The 17,528-nt window shown below is 38.6% G+C and overlaps 1 protein-coding gene across 3 annotated transcripts in view; it reads right to left on the bottom strand.

Moving 5' to 3' along the window:
- Positions 1-17,528, bottom strand: part of NFIA (nuclear factor I A) — a 356,321-nt gene that overhangs the window by 33,353 nt on the left and 305,440 nt on the right. For 2 of the 3 annotated variants that reach the window (XM_081306357.1, XM_081306355.1), the window contains one exon: positions 2,294-2,385. The exons of the other annotated variant lie outside the window; for it this stretch is intronic. In XM_081306357.1, coding sequence (XP_081162483.1) covers positions 2,294-2,385 — 92 coding nt within the window. The remainder of the gene's footprint in view (positions 1-2,293; positions 2,386-17,528) is intronic. 3 annotated transcript variants of the gene reach the window in all.

The following is a 17,528-nucleotide window of genomic DNA, read 5'->3' on the forward strand; positions in this document are numbered from 1 at the left end:
TAAATTTTGCTTTCCCAGAAAACTCCCCTGTGTTTCAATTAATAAAAATTCCGTGCCTTCTAACAAAAGTATCAGTACAGCAAAAACACAGCATGCCTAGGAAATTACTAATCTGCAGGTCATGTTCAAATTTTGTTTTTAAAAATTCCTGTGAAAAAGAGTTCCTTCTTGGAACTAATGTCCTTCTGAAAGGTAGCTTGTATTTACTATTTTATTATTTCTCTATACACAAGTATCTAACACCAAATAGTTCCAGAAAATAGTTTCTTTTTTTTTTTTTTTAAAAAGTGTTAATACATCTTAAAAATTAAAACATGTAGAGCACACAATTTTTACCGCAAGACGTATCGTATCTATATCTATGGGAAATTGACCATTCCATTAGCATAATATCTTATAAGACATTTGGGAATGTCTTTCTTCAAGCCAAATGTGGCAGGTGTCACTGTGGTAAGAAGCATTTAAGCTATTGTCCTCCTGAAGCCAAATATTTAACGGAAACCAAAAAAATTCAGCCAGATGCCAATATTGGGTCTCTATGACATCATCCATCCAGATGCGTGGAAAATCTGGATTTTTAAGAATTGAATTTTTGTGGTCAGCATCACACAGACTCAGTCTCAGGGTTAAATAAGGCATTTGAGAAACAAAGTGATATTGTAATATACCACATTTTAATTAGAAATAAATTGAATGGAACAAAGGATACTACTTCAGTGCTGTGAATCAAAGTGTATATAAAAGTTACTATGTAAAATACAGACAGGACATTTCAAAGCTGTATTTTTAGGGTTTTTAATGAAGTAACCTGAATACACTAATGCTCTGAGAAAAGGAAGTATTCATCCAACAGAGAGCCACAGGCCACAATTCTTCACCTCTCCTGCACTTGAAAACACATAGCCAATAGCACTAAGTCAAAGTATGTTCTATTTTAAAGTTTTCAAGGTAAACATTTAACTTCAAATTCACCAGGAAAACATTTGAGTATTTGAAGGTTTGGGGAAGTAAGCAAATAACTGAAAGAGTTTTATGGGAGGAACAGAATAGGAGACTTTAATCCCAGAAACCATGTGCAAGCCAGTATCAGAAGAAACAACAGAGGTGGGAAATTCAAGCGTTAACCCCCCCCCCCCCACTTCCTCCAGCTCTCCCTTTTGGCTGGTGCTGTACTTCCATGGGCCTGCTTAGATGGAAGGAAGGCTTCAGAGGCCATGAAGTTGAATCTGTTCTGTTGACACAACGATAAACCAAAGTCCTATAGACAGGGAGCAAATGGACCCAGAAAGGCAAATCTATTATGGTCATAAGCACCTGGCTATAATTTTACAAACAGATGAATAGTTACAAATTAGGCATCTGGGGCTCACATACCCAGGCACATGCACAAAATTGCTCAGATAATATTTCAAACACCACATGAAGAGCCTTACAGAGACAATACTTTCCTTGAGTCAGCTATGATAATATATGGTCACATTCTAATTAGGAAATCAGTGTAGCTTCTTTTAAAAACTTGAATCTAATTCTATTTCACAAAACTACAAACATGTCCTGGAACTCAAAAATGACCATTGCTTCCAAATTCACAGCAGCCATTCCAAAACTTTTTAAAAAGAATTCTTCACTTTTACCTATACCACTCCCAAACACACCCGTCTACTGACAGACAAACTCTGGACCTCATGCACATGCCTCTCTCAATTGCTTCCCTCCAGAATGACACTATGTCCTCCCTGCCCCGCTCCCTGCACCCCAGGGCCAGCAGCCACTATTCCAAATGCTGATTTCTGGACCAACACCAGCAACTTCATATGGCTCATCAAGCCTGTCTCCTCTTTCATTTAGAAAGCTTGCCAGGTTCCTGGGGACCCTATACTGAATACAGAGGAATGGCTGGTCCCCCCACTTCCAGCATGCACTCTGATGTCTCTGCAACCAGATTGTGTGGAGCCCACTTCTGTCTGCTTGCATTTAGAGAGCCATGAACTCTTTGATGGGAGCGGGGGAGGGGGGGCACCGGCCACCTCACCCTGCACAGCAAGGGCCGTCATGGCACTGACGCCCTCCTCTTGTACACCCTGAATACCACAAGCGAAACCTGCAGGCACATTTTCTAGGATTCCTGAGAACACAGGGAACCATGGCTGGAGGGCTGGGAGGGATGGGGTTACGGGGAGAGGGGCTGAAGTGGGGCTGGGACGTGCAGCCCGGTGTGCCAGAAGACAAGTTAAAATGCACCTGATGAATAATACAAGCTGCACCACATACAGAAAAGATGAGAGCGGCCCACCTGTGTCTGTTGAGGGATATTTACAAAGCTTGGATCCCGTGGTCCAACACTGACGAATCGGTTTGCGGGGGAGGTGCTGGGTGTCGAGTAGGCTGTGAAGGGAAGGGACACATGCGTTCAGGAAGCAGCACGAGATTGCACACACAAACAACACCAAAACACACAGTCTCAAGCCTAGGCAGCTGATTAACAAGAAATGTGCGAACGCTGTAGCTAGCACAGGGCTCCGGCTAGCGAGGGCATTTTAGACAGTCCAAAGGGTAGTGGGGGACTGGCTCCCAATGCCTGCTGGGGTTCATCAATGTCAAATCAGTGCTTGCATGAGCTGTTCTCTCCTTCCATCTATGCATTAGAACACGTAGGACATTTGCCAGGTATTCTTTCTACATGAAACACAAGCTCTGGGGTTAGAAGGAGATACCCTGATCTTTAGAGCACAGGGAGAAAGAAATTAGGGAGGAAAGGGAGGAACATAGTTCATTTACAAACTTTCTTTCCATGCTGTTACACTCTTGAATGTCATTAACTGGTTCTGGGCCTTTACATGGAAGAGAAGTCCTTATAGGAGGAACTGGTGGGTTCTCCAGGAGGAAGGTGGAAAACCATTTGGACCAAGTTGCCCTTCTAGGCCCAGTGGAGTATCTAGAATATTTATAATGCCCAAAATGTGCTTAAAATCTTCACATTGGTTGTCTTCCCTTCCTAGCTGCCTTCTGTCAGGCACAAACTGTCCGACCTGGTGTAACTGAAGATAGCCCACAGGGACCTCAGGTGCCACACTTCATTCTGCTATCCTTTCCACAAAGGATACGTGAGAGTTTTCTTGTTGGATGGTATGTTTATACTTAAGAGTGTCTCTAGTGAGTGGCTTTGGTGTCTCAGCTCAAAAATCTGAATGTACATTTTATTTTCTGGTGTCTTGTAATTCACTTTTTATACCACAAACTGCAAGGATTTATTTCGAATGCTTTGTCTAGTCTAGAATCTCTAGACGATTGCTTAAAATAATTCCAGAATTCTTAACAAATATTTATGAAAGGCCTATATTTTTTTGGTACTACTGCTAGTACACACATCTAAAAGACAAAAAGGATTTAGACTTTCTAACTTCTGCCCTTATTGACATGATCTGCTTCTCTTACTTTAATTTTCTGTTTCTCAGAAAACTGCTCATACTTCTTGTCCCCCTTGTTAAACACATCAAGGGATAAAATTCCCACAAATGTGATCCAACTTCCATGGGTCATCTTTGTTAAGAGCTAAGCCATCCAAATAGATCCGTGACGGTCACGTGGACATGGCTGTGGTGGTGTTAAACTGGACAGAGGAGCATAAGGGCCCTCTGATGTGTGTATTGTAGGAAACTTTCTGTTGTGACAGTATTTGTCTTAGGAAGATTTATCTAGTAGTGACTTTGTATTACATGATCTAAATGTACGGTGTTTGGTGAATCTACTGGGGCCCCTCCCACCTTATCCTATATGTCACACTAGTGTGAACAGAGTTGAAATAGCTCTGCCATTCTATAGGTGTCCCTCTCTCACTGGTATGGGGGAAATTTCATTTTTGAAAAGCTCAGTAGAACACTCTAAAAAGACCCTGACTTTGCTTCGATGCACTTTAAGAAACATCAGCAAAGTTTTACATTGAAGGTGATGGACCATAACCTCCCAGTAGTGTATTCACCCGCTGCTAGAGCACAAAGGGGATGAAGGAGAGATGAGGAGGAAGCCAGTAGGTGACATGACCTGTCAAACCTGTTAGTGGTTAGAGAAAAGGTGCTCTTTTTCAGACATGAGTAGATAGGTAGGGTGAAAATGTATGAAAAGCAATGCAGGGTGTGCTGAAGAACCAAGGCTGAGTGATTGATGACAGATGCTGAAATGGGAGCCCCCAGTTGGATGGTATTGGTCAAATAGCATGCCTGAGCTGGCTGCTTACTCTAGGCATAGCAGAATTTCCTGTGATATTTTTGCCACACTGGTGACATCATAAATGAGTACGCCTATGGATCCCAGCATACACACCACTTGAGGGTGTGGGGACATTCTTTTATGAAGACAGATCTCTGTTGACCATAGCAAGCTTACTAAAGCTGGAGAGGTATTTGTACTGCACCTCACTATCTATTTTTTCTTGACCCCAATTTCATCATTTGAAAGAAGGTTCAGCATATAAATAATTTAACTACCCAGGATCATGATGATGCTAAGTAAGTATTTTCCTTTCTTCAATCATGGTACACAACTTGCAGTCTTGGTTTCAGAACATCCCAGAAAGCCTCTAACTCTTGAGGACCACTAAAGCTACTCCAAAGGTTATTCTGGTTATTAAAAAAGACAGCAGTGGCTGGGTGCATGTCTATGATCCTGGTGGCTTGGGAGGCTGAGGCAGGAGGATTGCAAGATCAAAGCCAGCCTCAGCAACTTAGCAAGGCCTGAAGCACAAGACCCTGTCTCAAAATAAAAAAATAAAAAGGGCTGGGGATGTGGCTCAGTGGTTAAGTGCTCCTAGGTTCAATCCCTGGTACAAAACAAAACCAAAAAACCAAAACAAAAGAGCAGTGGTGAGAGAGATGGCAGTATTTGCATTTTTTAAAACAGGGATATGACAACTACAAAGATCTGGGAAACTTGGGTACCTAAGTCATAGATTAATGCCTTGGAAAATTTACTCTGTAGAAAGTGAACTTCTGGGAGTAATCAGGGACATAGGGAAAACAAGGGAAGGAAGGAAGAAATTCTGACTCATCTTCCATTACGATAGTGACAGTAGGCAGGGTGCTCACCTCTAACAGGATGTAGATCCAGAAAGACATGCCATAAATTGAATCTGATTTTCTCAAAGAAACTGTGGAATTAGGGAGTTACAGTATTGAACAAAACCTCAATTTAAACTTTTTACTAAAACAACCACATACACCTTAGTGAACTGATTCTACATACATGGTTAAGAGCTTCCGACATGAATATAATATCAAGGAAAGGCGACAATGTAGCAACTAATTATTTACAATCGTGTTTACTAGGATAGTATGTCATTTTCAAATCCTTCTTAATTGTAATTCTTGCCCTATTTATAAGAGCAATAATCAAATGTTGCAGGAAGAGCTGCAAGAAATCATGAGATCTGAAAAATATACATACTTTTTTTTGAGATGTCTGTAGACATTTTTGAGAATTTTGGAGGGGAGATTTAGGGGCAATTGATAACTTTTTGGTAAAGTAAACAGAGAAATAAGTTTGGCCATATAATCTCATTGTAAAAGTCCTCATGGCAAACATGAGTGTTAGAAATCAAATCATTGGGCTGGGGTTTCAGCTCAGTGGTAGAGGGCTTGCCTATCACATGTGAGGTATTGGTTCAATCCTCAGCACTACATACAAACAAACATAATGAAGGCCCATTGACAATTAAAAAATATTTTTAAAAAAGAAATCAAATTGTTGATTATTTGGCTGCCTCTAAAATAGAAAGTATTTTAGCAGTATTTTACCTACATTTATAATTTCCTATGACCCATTTTCCTAACAGTATGAAAGAACATCCCTATAAGAAGATTCTACCAGCTTTTATATTAGCACTAATATAATCATATTCTCTCATCCCCCCCTCTCTCATATAGTTCTACACATTATCCAAGAGTCTTAGTTTGGCCTTCAGCACAATAGTAAATATAAAAATCCCAAACTAGAATTTGATACCATGTTCAGAAAAATCACACTACCCCTTTTGTATGCATTGCTAATCCAGGAAGATCAGTTGGGGAAATGGTTCAAGAACAACTCTCCATAAGCACTAAAGAGTTCTACAGGGCCTCTGAGGGTACTGAGATCTGTCTCCAGGGAGGGACATGGTGGGGTAGAGAGGGAGAGTAGGGGAGGTCCCTGAAGCACTGTTCCTTAAAACTCTGCAGGTGTTCCTGGGAGCACATGGTCTCAGTGTCCTCATTAGTGGACACATTGACTGCCCGTTAGCCAAACAGAACTCCAGTTGTTGTTCTTAGCGTGCTGGTTTCTTTTTTCTGTTTTTTTTTGTTTTTGTCTGAATAAGAAGGAATAAGGTTGGGATTAGATAAAGAGAATGAAGTGAAGACAGGGGAATAGGAAAGACAGTAGAATTAATTGGATGTACATTTCCTATGTTCATATAGAATACATGGCCAGTGTAACTCCACACCATGTACACTCACAAGAATGGGATCCTAATTAGACTAAGTTATACTCCATGTATGAATAATATGCCATAATATACTCTACTGTCATGATATCTAAAATGAACAAATGATTAAAAAAGAAGGAATAAGGAAAGTATCTGGATAAAGAAATCACAATATTTCCAGTTGAATTAGTGTTGAGTCTGTAATAGTCTTCACTCAACAGTCATATCTGGTCATGTCATTAAAAACTTGGTCAATGCATTTTGTTAACAAAAACAAATTTGGTGGAGAGGTACTAGGTATTGAACTTGGAGATGATTCACTACTGAAATACATTCCTAGTCCTTTTAATTTTCTTATATTTTGACAAGAGTCTTGATAAGTTGTTGAGGCTAGCCTTCAATTTGAGATCCTCCTGCCTCAGTCTTCTGGGGCACTGGGATTACAGGCGTGCACTACCATGCCTGGCAGTCAGTGTGTTGTGAATGGACATGCCTAGCAGTTTTCCATTTTTGGAAAAAAATATGACTAAAGAAAAAGATATTAAGATATTAAAATATTTGTAGCATTGTCAAATGATGTTTTCTATTAATGAAATCACCCAAATCTGGTAAACTAGAATCTGGGAGTCTGCATTGCTTGTTTTGAAAATAGGCAGTTTGAAAGGTCTAGTTTAGCAATCACTAAAACATGTGGAACCAAGGCAGGCAGAAAAGAGAGAAAAATCTAGATTTCTATGCAGAGGATAACAAAAGAAGAGTTTCCCTTTGAATGAAGACCTCTCCATGGGTCCTCTCTCAGGCTGCCCCTGAGAGGCTGCCCCTGAGAGGCTGAGTGGAGGTAGCAACTTCGGCCACAGGCAGCAGGGTGGGGTGGGGGTATGAACGCAGAGAGAGGCACCTGGGCAGAAATACAAGAGACCAGGTGAGCACTGAGGGTCTGGATTTACTTCAGACTGGAGAAGTGATGAAGTCCCCTAGACCCTGGTGGGCTGGCCTAGTCACTGATGCCAAGAAGAATGAGAAATTTGTCTTATTTTATCAAAGACTCCAACTCCATGGAAGTAGTGAGCCACTCTCTTCTTCATTCCCTCAGACTCCATAAGTGCATCAGAGTGAAATGTTACTACACTCACATGTTCTCTCTTGTTCGCCAAAAGACCCGTATGCCAGCACTTGTCATATGCCAGCCTCTGCTCTGAGCATTACCGAGGTGCGGAGGTGACTAAGATACACTGCTGTCCTCAGAATGTTAGAGCCTACTGGGGAGACGCAAGTACAGAAAATGAGAATGTGAGTGTCTCAAAGTAATATAAATAAAAATCTGTGAGGTGCTTAAATCAAAATCTGTGAGGTGTTAAAAGATAGCAAAGTGATAGCCAGCAGGAGGAACAGAACAGGCTTTGTAGAAGAGATGGAGCTGGCTTTGAGACAGCTGTAAGGGAGGAGGGGCTGACATGCTCCCAGGAATTGGAGGTCACAGAGGAGGCAGCACCAGTAAGGGAGCAAGGCAGGGAAGGGGGCTTCGATGGCTAGGGAAAGAAGGAAAGATGGGACCTGCGAATTACGTTTCACCAAACAGCAAGGGAAGGCAAAATTTTAAGGACCATAAAATTTAAGATTCCAACACCAAGGAAGCAGTGAGCATCCACTCTCTTATCAGAGAGTGATGATAAATATCAGAGGCCTGAATATTTGAAATAAGAGCAGGGAGAAGAGGCCTGCTGAATTTAAGAGGAAGAAATAATTCATAAAGCAAGCAAAGACAGCAAATTTGGATTCTAAGCACCCAGACACCCTCCTATCCACGTTCTCCTTCTGATCTTATACAACAACACACGTTTCATGTGTTCCCTGTCTTCAAAAACCCACAGGGGGTCACCCTCCAAAAATAACTAGCCAAAATTCGATTTCACTCAAAATAGATTTTGCTCCCCGCCCAGAAATGTGCTAGTCAAAAGTCATCAAAACAAGTTCAGGAACACAGACTTAAAGAGAATCCTGTGTATCCAAACTGCAGCCTTATTAAATGCTCATCAGTGATACTTGACAGTGAAGGGAACATGTGTGGAGAGCATGTTTCAGTCTCAGACTTCGAGATGACTAAATACCTAATTGAAATGGTATCCCAAATCTTTAGCTGCACTGTCATGTTCTTTTTTGGGGGTGGGGAGTGGGGGGAGGCCTATGAGAAAATTTTCATTTCTCAAAACTAAAAACAAAAAAAAAATGCAGAAACTGTTAGAAAATAGATTAGCTAAATTTCTGAAGGAAACCACTTACAAACAAACTCATTTAGGGACTTGAACAGCACTATTTCCTGCAAGGTCACAAAAGAATGCTGGAGAATACTTGAGCATTTTTCCTTCAAAGAGCTCTGTCGGTATTGACTAGCTTACAAGGCCTGGGTTCACATTATCGATGTCATTATATAGCTAGGGAATCACACATGCTAAAGCCTGGGAAAGCATAGCCGTTGAGGAGCCTTTTGAAAACACAGCTTTGGCTTACACACAAACCAGTACCCAGAGATTCAGAAATCATGTGATGGAGTGGAGGTTGTGGTGTTCTCCTCCAGATGTTTGGAATCCAGAAGATAACCACATCAAATTTCTATTATTTTGATCACATCTGTGCAGTCAGTTACCTCATTCTATTATCTCTGCAAATCTTTAGTCTTTACAAACAAGTTACCGACAACAACAAAGAAACACAGGCCTTAGGGCATGGAATTAAAGCCTCCTTATCGCTAGTAAATTATTATAGATCCACATACCTACAAGCTTCCTTCCTGAAGAGCTAATGAATCCTAACTTTAATACATTAGCATTACTTAACATGAGATGGTAACAATTTGCATGGAGTTCACAAGAATCCTGAGAAGAATCAATTCAGCCAGGTGGCTGGACTCTGCTAGCATCTCTACCTGTATTAAGGATTCTCAGAAGTGGGACTCAAGCTATATATCATGATTTGGGGTAAAATGGAGAAAGGGAGGTACAAGACATTTCATGCCATTGTATGCACACCAAGAGAAGGGACCAAAGCAACTTTTAAACTGGAGACGCTTTGACCTTGTTATTAATATCTGTGCACTAAGGAGGGACTTCACAGTGAGGGTTTCACATACACACTCTATTCAGACTGCCTATAATGTTCTGTTTTCATATTAATTTTTAGAGGATAAAAATACAGCTTTGTTTCTTTCTATTTCAATTTATTTCTGATGGCTAATCTAAATCCTATAACTGTCATTTATTTTTATGAGTATGTTGTCTGTTATTTCAATTGATAGAACATATTTATTGATCAGAAGCAAGCACATAAATAAGTGGGCACAGGTGAAAGTTATATTAAGTAGCCACAGGGAAGAGACCCTGGATTCAGCTAGGGTTTGCTAAAAAAAGAAATTCAGATCGATATATTGGCTCGCTCTTTCTTGAAAGGCTTCTGCAGCCTCCCAAAAGGCAGTGTAACTCTGGAAACTTACTTCTGGGAATTTATCCTCAATAAGCACTAAAAATATAGATAAAGATTTATGCTCAAGATGTTCATTACAGCATTACTTATAAGAGCAACAAATGAGAAACAACTTATAAGTTAATGCTTCATCCATACATTGGAATACTTTGCAGCCATTAATAATGTTTCAAAGTAATAGTTAATGACATTACAACATGTTTATAATATGAAATAAAATCACTTTACAAAAAATATATACATACACATACACACATACTCAATATCACAATCAATTATGATTAAAGCATATACAGAAAATGATTGGAAAATATGCATGATAAGTCATTGGAAGAGTGGAATTATGGATGATTTAAAAATATCTTCTAATCTTAAAATAATCATAAAGAAATCTGAAAGTCTCAAATATTATGTGTGTATACATACACACACACACACACACACACACACACACACACACATGCAGTGAGATGTAGTCAATAGAACATAAATTTGAGAACCAGAAAATCTTGGATTGAATCTGTTTGCTCTCTTACTGGTTAAGCCAGTTAACCTCTCTGAACCTCTCTATGCGAAGAGTTTGGCATAATAAACATTATTTACTCCAATTTTCCTAGCCCTTTACCTCTCCGTGAATGTTTAACAGACTACCCTATCTGTGGGAGCAGTGCAGAGGCTTCTTTGACAAGATGAGAAACCCCTGAATTTCCCTATGCTTTGTATTAAAAAAAATTGAAAAAATGTGAAAATCATTCTTTCGGAGATTATTGATTCCAAAATGTGATTACAGGAATTATACCTCCAAGATATCTGCCTCCTAACAATTAAAAAAGATAACACTTAACCCTCTTAAGGGTTAGCATTATCAGACTCACAAGCAACTTGTAAGGGTGTAAATTGCACAACCTTTTTGAAAGGCAGTTTGGTAATTGTCTCAAGAGAAATGTACATATCATTTGCATTAGTAATTCCAGTTCTAGAAGTCTGTCCTAAGGAAATTATAGAGTTGGAGAAAAAAATAAATCTCAGGATATGCTGGAAGCATATTCCCTGGGTTAGAACAAAGAGATTAACCTAGCAGGGACACAGGTGTAAATGGTTGAAAATTATTTTCTGACTTATTTTGAGAAAGAAAAGGTATATAATGCTAATTAGGAAAACGGCATACTAAATATTATATGCACTGTGATCACAACCATTTTATATATGTGTGTACACTAAAAAAAGATGGGGAAAAAGATAGTAATATTAATTGTAGTTGATTATGGAAGACTATAATTTACTCTTCTATATTTTCCAACAAAATGTCATACATTACCTTCATAAGAAAAAGTCCTAAAACTCATCTGTCATCTGAAAAAGTAGAAAACTAAGACTAACACCAGGCTTGAACAGGTCATGGTGTCCCAATGGATGTCGTCACCTGTTATCCTGCTCCCTTGGAGTCATTCTTTCTTTACAAAACTCATCTCTTAATCTCTTTTTTCCTGCCCTGGTTCCCGTGTCTTTCATCTAATTCAGTGTACCCAAGGGGCTGTTACTCCTGAAATAGTTAAAAAAAATGTTTTTTATGGAACGTCTTAGGGCTTTCAAAGGAAATCTGCATGATGTTACACCTCTAAACAGGATGCTATCCTGGTAAAGCAGAAAGCACTGGGCTTCAGATTCTAACAGACTTGGGTTTGAACCTTGGCTCAGTTTCAGTTTCATCTTCTTTAAGAGGGTTCACAATTCCAATTTTGCAGTTACAATAACAGTGGTACTTTAGTTAATGCATATGAAAATACCCACCAACATGCCTGATTTCCAATAATGCTTTTTATTCTCCCTTTGCACATTAAGCTATTTTAAAATGGAGCTGTACACAAAATAAAAAATGCTCTGAAAAGTCTTCATAACAAATTATGATTGAAGATAGTACATGTTACGTTTGTATTCAATGGGTTCCTAAAGCAGGGCCTGTGACCAAATAATGGCTACTGTGAATGAAAATGCTAACCTCACACTGAACTCTCTGCTTTCAAGGAGGGGAAAAGAATATTATTCTTTACCAGAAAGATCACACATTTTTGCTCTCTTACTCTAAGTTCAGTCTATAGCTAAAAGCAAGATGTATGAAAATTGCCAAGGATTTTTACAGAGCCCTCTATGTGTGAGTATGTGATTTTGGTCACTGTTAACGACTGAGGTATAAACAAGATGATTAGGCCACAAGGCAAATACTATAAGAAATGAAGAAATCATTTTGTTTAATATAGAAAGGTGATTTCAAATTTAATATCCTTCATTTTCATTGGGTAAGGCACGAAAAATTATCCTTCTAAAACTTCATCCTCTTCCTGCAGTCAGCAGCAGTTACCAGTTTCCGGCCCTCTACGCAGTGAACTGAGCATGTGCAGCACCCCCCCAGCACACACCTCTTAGCATTCGCCTTTGATGACTTCCTATAACTCAAAGATTATCCCATGACTTCAGACACACCTACTTCTTTATTTTAAAGAGTTTGCAATGTATAACACATTACATTACATTAGTATATATTTAGGTTATCAATATTTCATTATAATTGATGTTACTATGAATACTTATGTACAACTTTGCTTATATGTCCAACTATATGCATGGTGAACACTTAAAATTTATACACACAATTGTAAATTGTATGGGTAAACATTTAATACTTGCTATAATATCTGTATATAATTACATTTATGTATGTTTGTGTGCATGCATGTGTGTGTGTATACACACTAAATTGTCCTCTAAAGAGGTTGAACCCATTTGTAGTGCTCTAATGGTATAGAAAAGTTCCATATGTTTACCAATTAGCATGATACTTTCTTATCTTTGCTAATACATGAAAATCTTTCAAATTTTAATTTGTATTGTTCTTACATTACACAAATATTTTAAATGTTTTCTTTTGCTCTGACTATATCATTTTCTTGTATTTCTATTGGATTGTTGGCCATTCTCTTTCTGACTTTAAAAAGTATATATCAGCTGAGAGCAGTGGCTCATGCCTGTAACCCCAGCCACTCAGGAGGCTAAGGTAGGAGGACCCAAAGTTCAATGTTAGCCTGGCCAACTTAGCAAGACTCTGTCTCAAAATAAAAAACACAAAAGGGCTGGGAATGTAGATCAGTGGTAGAGCACTTGCCTATCATGTGTAAGACCCTGGGTTCAATGTCTGGTATCACACACTCACATGTAATGTTTTATATATTATATATTTACATTATATATTGATTTACATATTATAATGTATAATATAAGTATTAGGTATGTGTGTATATATATATACATGCACACACATATAATATATACACACATATATATTATATATAACAATATATAAATCAATATATAATATATAAATAGGCATATTTTATATATTATATTGACTTATTATATATATATTTTGGGTATGTTGTATATGTATTGCATAATTTAACCTTTTGTCACATATGTTGCTAATTCTTTTTCTACTTTACCTCCTGCTTTCAACTTTGTTTATGGTGGGTTTTTTTGTGCATTAATTTTGGACAGTTTTAGAGTAGAATTTATCACAGATGCTGGGTTTCTATATTCTTTAGAAAGGCCTTATTTTTCTTCAACATTATGTTTTTTAAATTGTCCTACATTTTATTGTGGTATTTTGTGGTTCAGTATTTTATTATATTTTTTGTTCTAGTGGGAATTTATTTTGGAGTAAGGATTTTTTTTTCCAGACTGCTAATCATTTTTCCCAGTACACTTTCTTAAATCCCTTTCCCTCCTCTGAAATGCCACTCTTATCACAGGATAGAATACTCTGTGTATTTGGGTCTCTTTCATGACCCCGAAAATATAAAAAACTAAAATATAATGCAGAAGCAGCACTGATAAAAGGATTAAAATCAATGCGGAAATAGAGCAAGGCAAACTTTGCTTGCACTGCCTGAGATGGGACATTGACTTTGAGCTGGTAAAATTGATGGTGTTCTTAGAATTGTTCCATATCCTGTCTGTGGTGTTGATGTATCTATGATGTTATAAAAACTCATAGAACTGTACAACCAAGATAATTTTATGAATGTAAATTTAAAATTAACAAAGAATAATGTCTAGACATCAGTAAGAAGACGTGTTTTGTGAAAAGAAACCACGAACTTATTTCTTTCTCATCCTTTCCTTTTCTTTCCTTCCCTCCCTCCCTTCTCTTTCTTCTTTCTTTCTTATAATCTACTACTTGTTCTATGAACAAGGAAAACATTGTCTTTATGTCTCTTTAAATTTTTTTTGCTTTCTTTCTTTGCCTGCTAAGAAGACATACTTTCAGCAAGAGAAACCAATTCATACTAAAGTATAAATGACTGCCAACATCTTCCTCTATTTAGAGTTTACACTTGGAGTGGGAGGAATTTGGGGGGGGGGAATTCAGCTAAAGCAAAGATCGTCGTGCCACAGCAAAGCATAAAGACTCCAGGTTCAAGGTTGCTGGATATGAATCATGCCTCTACATCCCCTTTCTGAGTGACTTTTAGAAAGTTACCTATCTTCATTTCTAGTCCTTCTCAAGGGTAACAAGAAAGTTTATTTTATGTAATTAAAACAAGGATGCAATGAGATAATACATGTAAAAAACATTCTTAGAAGTGCCAGAGGCATTAGTAAAAGTTAACTACTTCATTGTTGCTGTTAATTTCAGGCATGAGCAGACAGTTGTGGCTTCCCACATAACCAGAAACCTGGTCACTGCTTTGTCACAGTCACAGTATGAAGCAGTATGAAGAGCATAGGATGCCTGTGTTTGAGTCTCTACAACTACCATAAAAGTATAATTTTGGGTAAAGTAGCCTCCATTTTCTTTTTCTTGTTTTCTCTTTTTCTTTTTTCACCCCAGGGATTGAACCCTAGGGATGCTTAACCACTGAGATACATCCCCAGCCTCTTTTGTATTTTATTTTGAGAAAGGGTCTTGCTAAGTTGCTTAAGGACTTTGCTAAGTTGCTGAGGCTGGCTTTGATCTTGCGATCCTCCTGCCTCAGCCTCCCAAGCTGCTGGAATTACAAGCATGCACCACCACACCCAGCTAGTTGACTCCATTTTCCAGTCTGTTTCCTTGTCTATAAGATTCTGACCTCACAGGAGTTTTGGGAAGAATGAATAAGATAATATATGTGTGAAAAGCTTTGCTAACCTAGAAGCATCTAACATGTTGATTATACTAGAAAAATCTCCATTCCAGCCACAGATTATTGTTATGTTCTTGGTTAACACACTCACATTCATTTATATAGTGAACCTGTATAAGATTCATTGGAGATATAAAAATAAATAATAAAGGTAACTTGCCATTATACGCTCCTACAGAATCCTAGTTTTTTAAAAAATTAAAAGTTCATAGTGAAGTAGGCATGGGCACAAATGTTTATGAGTCTTTTATGCATTTTTAAATTGAGTTTTTGTGTTCCCAATTAATTAAAAAAGAAAAATATGCACATTTTATCTTCCATTATAATTCAAAAGCATTTTTTTCTTTTCATTATAATTCTAGGCTATGATGCCAATCTTCATTTCAGAAAAAAAAATATGGAAAAGTCCATTTTTATAGTATGATCTTGGTCCCAAGATACCATATAAAACTGGATCATATAGTACAATTAACAAAAACTATCATGTTGTGCATCATCATGCCACAAATAGACCTAAACATAAAAAAAGATTTTTTTCCTATTCTTGAGATGTTGTCCTCAGGACTCTTAGAGAAACTCATTTACTGTATTACATATTTGAAAAGGAGTCCCTTATTAATTAATGAGATGATACACACTGAAAAACTTGGTAACCAGGTCAGTAACCTGCACAGTATGCTGCCATAGGCAAGATGCTCCTGTGATCAGTCTCAGCAATGTCTAACAGGCATCTCAAAGGTAACCTGGTTTCCACCCTCATCCAGAGCTGCTCCTGCCATCTTCCTATCTCAGTTTATGGCAACTCCATCCTTCCAGTTGCTCAGGTCAGAACCTAGCAGTCATCATTGATTTCTTTCCTTTTTTTCTCAATCCACATTGAATGCATCAGCAAATCCTGTTAGTTCTACCTTTCAAATATATCTGGAATCCAACCACAGCTCACTGCCCTGACTGCTCCCACACTGGTGCCGGTCATCAGCAACTCTTGCCTGTAAGATTGCAACAGTGTCCCATCCACCCTGGCCTCTTTCAGTTTTCTGCACTGTATCTACTGGTCCCTAACTTACAAATGTGCTTATATTTTGATTATTGTTTGTCCCTTCCTGCTGGAACCCAAGTTCTATCAGGGCAGGAAATTCTCTGTTTCACTCACTTTGGTATCTCTTGTGCCTGGAATAGTGGCTGGCATGTAAAAGACACTCATTATATTTATTGATAAGAAACAGCTTCTTAATGGGTCTCCTTGCTTTCATTCTTGCCCCTGGCCATCTATTTTCAACAAAGCCTTTTGAGTGTTTCTATTAAAATCCAGCCAGCAATACTCGGTCCTCTGTTCCCCATCTCACTGGGAAGAAATGTCAAAGTCCTGACAATGATCCTACATGATCTGCACTCCCAGCCTGCAATTGCATCCCCACTACCTCTCCACCCTCCTCCAAGGCTTGCTTTGCTCTCCCTATCCTCACCTCCCTCCAACTTACCAAGCTGTCTCTGCACTGATTATTCTCTCTGCTTGGCAATCTCTACCGGCCTCAGTCTCCTGGCTCCCTGCTCACCCCTTCAGCTCTTTGCTCCAATTTCTCCTTCTCTTACAACCTACCTGCCTTTTACACTCACTGTTTTGTTTGTTGTCTTTCTTTCCCTCTAGAGAATAAAAACTCCAAAGTCAGCATTTTTCTCTCTGCTACTCTTTGTGGAAGCCTAGCACCTAAGAGAGTTCTTGGCACACAGCTGTCGCTCTACGAGTTTGGGCTGAATGAAGGTTGGTGGTGGTGTTCTCTCACTGGGCCAGAAACCCACAGCGGCAGCTCCCAGTGAAGACGGGACACTCTCAAGCTGCTCTCACAGCTGTGCCTCCTATTTTTCATGACATCCTGGAGTCCTGGCATAGTACATCAACCTTTCTCGAAAACACATGAATAGTGTAAAAGTTCTCCTTGAGAGGGAACAGAACTGTCATTTCCCTATACACTTTCCTGCCTTTTTTTTTTTAAGGCACCGGTAAGGATTTTTCCCATTAAAATGTATTTATTTCATAGGCAAATTTTTCCCCCCAGATCAGCCTTATCCCTGTTTTTCTGGCCACAGCTGCAAAGTTTAGTATTAGTGCCAGAGGCAACTGATTAGTTAAAAAATATATGCTCTGCCCTAGGCTGGCAACCACTTGTATTTCATTATAAAAGGATATTAAAAATGATGCCTTGGACTTCTGTCTACAGCATGGTACAACACATCTGTCACCTGGTTCATGCTAACACTATGCTTATGAGAGTGAGCGGAAGTTGGTATTGTTCCCATGAGCAGATGAGGGAGTTGAGGCCCCCAAAAGTTGGTAATTTAGGAGACCCTTGGCATGATTTCCTATTTTTTTTTATCTTTTTAAAAAATCTTGTTTTATTGTAAGTTGTCTCAAACCCTTC

Source organism: Spermophilus citellus, assembly GCF_964194105.1.
Source record: "Spermophilus citellus genome assembly, chromosome: 9".
NCBI classification, from domain to species: Eukaryota; Metazoa; Chordata; class Mammalia; order Rodentia; family Sciuridae; genus Spermophilus; species Spermophilus citellus.